Source organism: Saccostrea cucullata, unplaced genomic scaffold, assembly GCF_032062105.1.
Source record: "Saccostrea cucullata isolate Sc308-1 unplaced genomic scaffold, CSIRO_AGI_Scuc_v1 ctg18263, whole genome shotgun sequence".
NCBI lineage: Eukaryota > Metazoa > Mollusca > Bivalvia > Ostreida > Ostreidae > Saccostrea > Saccostrea cuccullata.
The window spans coordinates 1-10,129 of NW_026926080.1; the positions used below are offsets into that span (position 1 = coordinate 1).

The 10,129-nt window shown below is 32.0% G+C and overlaps 1 protein-coding gene across 1 annotated transcript; it reads left to right on the forward strand.

Annotated features, from left to right (window-relative positions):
* Nucleotides 1-4: 4 nt before the first annotated feature.
* On the forward strand, nt 5-9,878 carry LOC134270692 (low-density lipoprotein receptor-related protein 4-like; the record flags this gene model as incomplete). Its single annotated transcript, XM_062752942.1, has 13 exons — nt 5-87; nt 395-500; nt 1,123-1,261; nt 1,503-1,622; nt 5,241-5,468; nt 5,615-5,795; nt 5,947-6,074; nt 6,171-6,327; nt 6,541-6,653; nt 6,730-6,855; nt 6,974-7,144; nt 9,112-9,282; nt 9,575-9,878. Coding segments are annotated over 13 exons (1,998 nt in total), but the record flags the coding sequence as incomplete, so codon positions are not given.
* Nucleotides 9,879-10,129: the final 251 nt, after the last annotated feature.

The window sequence follows — 10,129 nt, forward strand, 5'->3', positions numbered from 1 at the left end:
GTTAGGTAGAAGTCAACCAAAAACTATTGTAACGTCTGCAAATCTACGCCACCCAAGCTCTCTATTTTACGACGTCACAAGCAACAGGCATACAATACTTTTACAAAATGCTGAAGATTTTATTTTTCATTTAAATCGAAATTATATGCACGCATTAAAGAATTTTGTATGTACAAAAGAAAAGTATCACTTCAAATTTCAGGACAAGTCAAAATAGTTTGCAAAATCGTTGTTAAGCTGTGATCGACTTTTATAATGCTAATGAACATTTATCTCATTCATTTCATATTTCACATGACGTTTGAATTGTAACTTCGTAATTGAACGTTCTAAGATCCTAACTGTAAGACTCAGAATATATATGACATAATATGTACAGTTTTTCATGTTTCAGGATATACTGGGTAGAAAGATCAATAATTAAAAGCTGCACGACAAATGGATTGGATATTAAAGGCTATGTCATCACGGGGGGTGCAACACAGGCGTTTGCATATAAGGTTATGTATCATTTAGATGGCCCTGTTTCACAAAATATAAGTCTGTGGTTGCAATTGATATCATTTTCTTTTAAAAACCAGATCTATGATAAAGTGGTTTGATATAATTTTGTATATGTTGTAAGTTTGGGAATTTTTCAAGCACGTTACTGTATACCGGTTAAGGGCTTGAAATATAGTTGCTGTTTTTCTGCATTAACTGCAACTTAAATCCGGTACTAACAAGCAAAGGAAGCAAACATTCTATTGTTTAAATTTCTGTAGTATAAATAGTCGTTTTAAATAGGATTAAGTATGTTTTAAAGTATTGTTTTATTGCAATCTTTCATTTTGCTACCTCTTAATAAATCAAAACAAGTGACTTGCTTAGCGGCGTTTTAGAAAGTTGTTTTTTTTTCATTATAAATAAATGTTTCTCAATAATGTTAATACTTGTTCAAGTGAAAAGGACTTAAATCCATCGAAAATGCTTAAGTGTAAGTCTTCAATTCCTTTGCTTGTCTAAAATTTGAGTTTTTTGTTTGTAATGACAATATATGATATTTTTATGTTTCATGTAACCATTTAGTTACTAAGCATATCTCTAACAAAAAATTATTTATCAAAATCACTTTTATTTTAGGGTTTCTTTGGTTGGATCAATGCAGATAAGATATACTTTAAAAGAAAGACGTCACGTATTATAGAGCCTACGCTGGATATTTTACAAAACGCTTCACATGTTTCCATATTTGATTCTTCTCTGCAGAAGGACAGAAGAGGCAAGTTCTATTTACTCAAAGCTAGTTTAAGAGGTATCCCTGATATACATGTATTTGTTTGTTTCCTTCAGATAGAATAAAAAACTATCAATTTATATCTCTGTTACAGATTCTACAGATTGTGAAGGTGCGTGTGTGTTAGAGAGAGAGAGAGACAGAGAGACAGAGATTTTAATTCATTTTGATGATGCCTCCTTTACGTTTTTTAAAGGTTTTAAAGCTATATTTATATTACATGTAGGTGGTTGTCACATACTGAATGGTGGCTGCGAGGATATTTGTGTTCCTTTAGGAACTGGTAGAAAATGTGAATGTGATATTGGACTACAACTACAATCTGATCTGAAAACGTGTGATAGCAGTGAGACTTTTTTCTTTCTGTCACCAGAGTCAGAGATGACACCAATTTTAAATGTTTTTGAAAGTAGACATGTAATTTCCTAAACTGATAGTACAAATAGTTGCAGTAACAAGTGACAATGGTTAAAAAAGAAAACAAAGTCGTCACACAAGTAATACATCAAAGATCTAGAAAGGGTATTTCTGGCAATAAAATTTTGACTTGGTTGATCTTTTATAAGATCTTGACCTTGACATTAATGTTTGGTCTACTTTCGAAAACCTTAGCCGTAACTTTTCAATATTTGCTGCCAGGGCTTTCATATATCAGATGTGTATTTCTTGTGACAAGGCTTTTCCTTTGGTACGACTATTTGCGACCTTTAGACCTTTGACTTTGATCTCCTTTTGAAAACTTTAATCTTAACCATAACTTTTGATTGGTGCTAGGGATAGGACTTCTGGTCTTGTGACAAGACTCTCACTTGGATACCAACACTTTTTACCTCTTTACCCTTCCCCATGAAGTTAGACCTGATTTGAGAAGTATTAAACCTGGCCATAGCTGTCTTATGCTGGGGTTTTATTATTTCGAAAATACAAGGTGTATAACTTGCTGCTTTTGTCTTTTTTTATTTTTTATGAGAATATTTCGCAGAGTTCTTTTTTTTCAAAATCGGCTATAAATCTTTTTAAAAGTATTTTCCTTACCGACCTCTAAAATGTTCCCTGTTATATGCCCTCTCGAAAAAATGAAATATCAGCGCACAAAGCAAAGAATTTACCCAAGTTTCCTTAAATTTTCTTCGTACAGATCTTTCTGTAACTTGAGGAGAGAAAATTAATTTTAATTTTAACCCATAAAAAGTTGTTAGAAATTTGAAATTGTACGAGCAGATAATAATCGTCAATTGCTACCATATGAAAAAGTATGTGGGATTTCTTTCTTAACATTAACATGTTAACATTTCTTTGTTTCAACCTCTGGTTCATTTTTGTATGACTTTATAATATAAGTGCCTCTGCTATCAATGATTCTAATATTTGATTAAGTAAACTGAAACCAATAATAAGATTTATATTTATTCTATTTGATCGAAAGGCTATGGTGGTTTTACAATATCAATTATATAATTACAGAAAAAGATATTAATTTTTAGAACGTTACATATGTAGACTGTTAGACTTTATTTTTCTACAGACTTTATTTCCAGTTATAGAAACAAGAAGGATGAGATATAATCCTAGTCAGATTTAAGAAATACTGAATTTTCACTGAAGATTCACTTTTTCGGAGCGTGTTTGATTTTTGGTCTTGATGAAAATTAAGAAATGTTAAAAGTATTATAATGATAAAAGAAGTACTAGATAATAATGTGCGTATATCTTATATGTATTTACGTACTTAAGGTCAGACGAGACGTTCCTCAAAATCTGTTTTGTTTATCTTCGTAATGTATGAAAAATATTCAAAATTTTAATAACATTCTGATTTCTAAACCAGTTTCTAAACGTTTTTAAAAAATCCAAACACTTAAACATTTGAAATTGGAAAATTGTTTTTCTTCCCCAAAGGATTATATAAGAAAAACTACCCCTGGTATCTTGCAGAAATGCCTGGTAAGGTACCTAAATTTTTTGTGAGTAAACATGTTAAGTAGCAACACTTCAATGACAAACTCTTAGAAAAATTTATCTATTATTAAGGAACTTCTCGCCTGTCCTTAAAATGTAACATGACTGTAAGGAGAGCATAAAAGAAACAAAAATGAATGTATAAATGTTTATAATTTACAAACAAATCCTCCTCCTACATGTCCTACGGGACTTGGTGTTCATTAACATAAACGTTAAAAAAATCTGGGAACCCCCGGGATTGGGCAGAGTCACAATCGGGAATCCAAGTTTTACATTAAAATATATAGAAATATTTTGTTTAAAAATCATCTTCATCAAGAACCACTGGCTCAAAGAAGCTGATACTTAATGGACACATCTTTGGGTAGTGCAGATTTTAAATAGTTTAACCCCCCTGGGGTAGGATGGAGCCACAGTAGGAATTACATTTACATATACGATGGGGGAAATCTGGGGAAGAACAGCAGGATCGAATTTCCTAAGGTGAGGGTTGTGGCCCATTGACCTCTTCGTCTTTTTTTGCATGACTTTTTTCACCACTACCTTTCTCAAATTTGATCCCGATTCCCACAATTCAGAAAAGATTTGGATTCTGGTGACAAACTCTTTATCATAAGTCATATCTTGAGAGATAAGATCGTCTAATTAGTCTAATGTTGAGAATATGTTATCAGAAATTCTTTGTTGAACATAACCATAGTGCAGTACATGTTTTAAAGTATTCTATCTATTTACCTATATATAAGCGTATTTTAATGTAAAGACTCGTGGGCACTGATAAAGAAGAAGGCATGGTTTCAATACAAATTTTGCCCTGTGGTTTTCTAAAAATTGAAACTGGGGTAACAGCTGAAAACCCATGCTTTTTAAATAACTGAAATTCAATGCAGAAAAATCATACAAATCATTTTTCTCACATGTGCTTTTAAATGCTAATTATGACGTCATAAACATGTGCATTTTCCCGTATTTTCTTAAAAAGTTGCAGAAGACACCAATTTTCAATGGAATTTTCTTTCAGATAACATTGTCCACAGGCATCGCCCACAAAGTCTTGAGATAGGTGATTTGTTATTGGGTTTTGCACAAAATATCAAAAAATTAACGTGGGCGACGGCTGTGGACACTGTTTTCTAAAGGAAAATCACCCTTGAAATGTGCCATTTTGAGGCTTTTTCTGTTGAAAATAGAAAAATGCTTCACATTAATGACGTCATATTTGCAGAATGGTAAACCTTTATACCATATTCTTTCCTAATTTATCACAGTCAATTATTTAACTAATATTTAAGCCAGTTTCAAAACTTTTTGATGTCATTACATTTTTAGGGCGCAATAAAGCTTAAACCATACCTTCTTCTTTAATTCAACATTGTGTGCGTATGAATATTGATACTATTTCCTTGAAATCATATGTTTATGGAGATAATGAATTATAGAAATTTTCCAATCGCAACTTCTCAGGCCGACCTATAACGTCCTGACAACCCCCTATCACAAACTTGGAAATATTAATATATAGTTTAACGTTATTGAATTTTAAGATATTACCTAAAATATACCACTTTTAAACCCTTCTTTCCTATATTTCAATAAACAGGAAATGTACAAATTTTTAACATCCGTTGATGTTAATACATTCGAGGTTGTATATCCGACCTCTGACGGAAAGACCCGAGATAATGCAACTGAAAAATCTTCAGACAGATTATAATGTTCTAAATATAATACTGCTAAAAAGTTTACATTCCTTTCATTTCAAGCAATTTTTAGGTATGTTTACTTATCTCCAGATTGTTACCTAAAAGATGTACCTTATATAGAATGCAACTCTGTATTTGTTTAGATCATCAAAGTGTCTTCATAATGTTCTAAAGAGATCTAAACCATAGAAATATGTACTTAAGTGACCGATATTACCTATCTGCTTTTCATTGATGATGATTACTCTACACTCTATCTACATGGTCTAGAAAACTAATAATTAATGTTTATTTATTAGGTACTTATTCCACAAATTTCCTTCTTGTTTCCGATTATTCCCACGGTCGAATCCTTCAGGTTGACATAAACACAGGGAACATAGTCAAACTACCAATAGTTGTAAAAACTCATCCTGGAATGACATTTGATAAATTGGGAATGAAACTCATCTACTCATCTCTCTCTTCGAGAACTATAATGTCGACCACACTTCATGGAAAGAACACATCCTTGTTGTATGCAACAGGTATTCAAAATTTGTGTTGCATACAATATGCTTGCACTAATTCATAATCAATATTTTTTAATTTTTTTTTAAATGCACAGATTTTCTCAATTACTATACTTTTTGGTTGTCACTGACTGAGTTAAATCTTTCATCCAAATGTTTAGGATTCGCTCATGCAGAAAGCTTGACCATCGACTATTCAACGGGAAACATTTACTATACTGCAAAAAGTTTCACTCCCAGTCTAAGCTATATTGGAGTTGTACACAGAGCCGCCTTACTCCATAGGACTTTGTTTTCAAACCTGCATAGTCCAGGAGATATCGTGGTATATCCGTCAAAAGGGTTAGTTTATTTCTTTACTGTAAATCCAAATGCTCTTGTTTAAAAATAATAACCAGTTAAGACAATGTCTCAATTGTTTTATTTGGAAAGAAGTAAAAGAGGGATTAAAAAAAAGATTCGCGCTACAGTCTTCATTTTATTTTACCTTTAGCTTTTTGTACTGGACAGAATTTGGCAATAGACCAAAAATTGGTAGATCATATATGGATGGAACGTCCAAAGAGTATATAACAACAACAGATATTGGATGGCCAATCGGTCTCGCAATAGATTTTATTTGTATGTACAAATATATAGTCAGGAGAAATTCTCAACATAATTCAAAGCTTATAGTTTTTAATTCAATCAGTTTACACATTCTTTCTTTTTTTGTAGCCAACAAACTATACTGGACAGATGGCCTTAAAAATCGCATAGAGTACTCAAATCTAAATGGTTTAAACAGACACGTTTTAACAACTGATAATGACGCACATCTAATGAGTGTTGTGATTCATGGAGAATTTTTATATTACACTGCGTGGAATAGACAGTAAATTAAATCTTTACTCTCCCTGCACAAATAAAAGAATCGTTTGATTTAAAACTGATTTATCTTTTAAACAATTAGCTTTAGCTCTAAATTTGTACATATTTGAATTGACAATGAAAATGAGCTTACCAATTGATTCATTATTTTAAGAAATATCCTTTATAATTAGTATCCTGAAGTTATAATCATGATGAATGTTTTCTAACAAAACAGGCGTATAACAAAGATAAATAAAGCTACAGGTTCTAAAGTCACATTTATGAAAAATCACCCAGAGCTTGGTCGACTTGATAGTTTGGATATATTTACAGGTGATTCAGTGGATGGTAAGTTAGGATTTTATAATATTCTTCAAAAACGTTTTCTAAGGCAGTCATTTGATAGTTCTTATACTTCTTTTAGTTAATAGAATTTGTTCAAAGAATAACGGAGGATGCAGTACTTTCTGCTTTCCAACACCAACTGGGAGAACATGTGGATGTCAGGATTACGTTGATTTAGAAGCAGACCAAAAAACATGTCAAGGAGGTTTTCAAGTTTACTTATTTCTTATATCCAATGAATAACACATTTTTATATTTATGTATTAGATAACTATGCCTAGTTTAAATGTTTTTATTATCTTTGATTAAAATTTCATTGACAGTATCTCGCTGTGACACCTCCCTACAGAATGTAAATTTCCCTGACTGTCTTCCATATTCCGGTCAAACTTGTCCAGTTGCGTGCAAATCTGGATATAAGCTTGTTTCCAATACATCTGTTACTTGTGATCAATCCGGACAATGGACTCCATCTCCTAATCCTTTCTGCATGGGTATACCCTAACAAAAATTTACTGTAGTTAACTATAGTTTTCTATAATAACTACAGTAAATATTTTGACAATTTGATTTACTATGATATTTTAATCTAGAATTTATCTAAAGACTAAAATTTCTTAAATTACATAGCATTGATATAATAATTAGCAAAAATATTTAAATAAACAAGAATTACTTCTTTTCAGTACTAGCAAATCATTGATAGGAATATATATATATAATATATATATATATATATATATATATATATATATATATATATATATATATATATATATATATATATATATATATATATATATATATATATATATATATATATATATATATATATATATAAAGCACAAATAACAACAACTCTTATACTAAATAAATGTAACTGCCCTAAGTGAAGGAATATTAATATGGAAAGCACAGAGAAATTCACTTTTACAAGGATACTCACTTCCGCCCCAGCCCGGGTTGAACTCTCGACCTACAGAATCTGTCTCGTAGCAGTACAGGAACAGCGTTGTGAGAATTCCATCGGCAGCGAAAGCAAGTTTTTTTAACTTGGCTAGATAGCCGAGCGGTCTAACGCGCTGTTCCTGTACTGCTGGGAGACAGATTCCGTAGGTCGTGAGTTCAACCCCGGGCTGGGGCAGAAGTGAGCATCCTTGTAAAAGTGAATTTCTTCGTGCTTTATATATATATATATATATATATATATATATATATATATATATATATATATTAGACTATGAAATTTATTTTGAAATAAGCAAGAGAGAGAGAGAGAGAAAGAGAGAGAGAGAGATTAATATAATGAATAAGTAAGAAAACAAAGTAAATTTCAAGCTTGCAACTGTTTCAGAAATATTCTGCACATCTGTTATAGCGGTATTTCGCAGTTGATTTAATACGCAAGAGCATACTCTAAGTATGTACACTTTCTCCATGTGTAAAACAAGATAACTATTGGCAATCAAGTTGCTTAAACAAGAATATCAGCAGTCTCGTCTAAAGTCATCATTTGCAAGATCTAAGTCGTTAAAAACGATTATACACACACGTTCTCTTAAAGTGACATCAAAAAGATGCTTGAGTTTCTGATTGACAATATCTATGCGGTGTTTAGAAACATGGTCTTCCAACAATAATTGAAATATGAATGGGTACATTGTACAAGAGCGCCCGTTATTAGCAGACCTATTTTTGTATTCACATGAAGCACAATTCGTGAAAAATCTTATGCGTGAAAAAAAGAAAAAACTTGCTGCGGCCTTCAACTCGACATTTCGATATATCAACGGCGTATTATTGTCAATTACCAATGGTTTTTATGTCAATTCAATCTATCCCGGGGAGTTTGAGATGAAATATACTACATGGTATGACATTTCTGTTTCAAATTTGGATATTTAATTTGAAAAGGCGTTAATGGTAATCTAACAACCTAGCCCTATTATAAACGTGATGACTTTAACTTTTCAATCGTCAGCTTCCCTTATTTATGCAACAATATACCTTCACCTGCATACGGATTTTTCATCTCGCAGTAGATTCGATACACAAGAGCATGATCTACGTATGTTCAATTTTTAAAACAAGGTAAATTATTGACAAATAAGTTGATGAAACAAGAATATCAGCAGTCTCGTTGAAAGTCATAACTTCGTAAGTTCTATGGTCGATACAATGACATTGATAATACAGCAAAACTTGTCTAGTACGAACACGGATATAGCGAATTTACGGATATAGCGAAGTCAGCTTCGATCCCCAGCTATATATATTTAATGAATTTCTTATACGGTTATAACGAATTACGGATATAACGAAGTAATTTCATAGGTCCCTGTGACTTCGTTATAACCGAGTTTTGCTGTATCTCTCAATTATCAGAATTAATCGTTTGAATTTGAATATTACATTAGTAATAAACATTAGTGAGTTAATGTTCATGATTTTTTTTGCATAGCTTCTGGATGTTCAAAGGCGATACGAAATGGTCAACTTATAAACTGTCAGTCAAATATCCAAGAAACATGTGAATATAGATGTTTTAGCCCTTTGGAAATCAATCCATCTGTTCCAAATATCACATGTAAAGAAAATGGAACATGGAGTGATGATACAAATAATCTATGTGGTGAGTTACTGTAGATCACTTAATTTTCGCGACACCTTATCTTCGCGAGATAGTCATTGACTCTTGATAAGCGAGACAAAATTTTGACGAATTGTGGTCATTGCTCTATATAACCTTAAGGAATACTATTTTACGCGAGAATTAAAATTTCGCGAGTATACTGTCTCGCGAAATTACGCGAAAATAAAGTTCTCGCGAATAAAAAGTTATTTACAGTAGTTGGATTGATAATTTTGATAATTTTAATTTTCTCCTGCAGAAGAAATGCTAATTTTTTAAATAAAATTTCTAGTTCATTTATGTCCCTCAACTATTCGGAACGGAAAACTGGCTGAAAGCTGTATACGAAATATTGGGAACAAATGCTCTTACTCTTGTGACATCAACTACAGACCCTCTTTGTCCTCTCCAAATATTGTCTGCACATCGGGTTCTACCTGGAACGAGAACACCGATGGATTATGCAAGCGTAGGCCATTTAGTTTTAGGTTTCTTTGTTCAAAGAATTATTGTTCAAATAATTACTTATGCTATAAATATGAAATGCTTAGAAAAGTGCCTATATAACCTCTGTAATTGTGAGATGGTTATCTTACAATTATTTATACAGGGAAATGACAACAAAATGTTTGTTTTAACCTTTATTTTGGCGAACATTGGCCGTGGCATAGTAATTTGTGGGATGCCAATTAATACACACAACTTTTGGGCAAACCCACACAAATTCAACAAAATTCATCAACACAAACAAGTCATATGTGCAAAAAATGACCACCCCGGGTAAACCGCGGGTGGTTACTTATTTAAGGTTACTTATTTAAGTGTAATTAGTTATATGCACAATTCA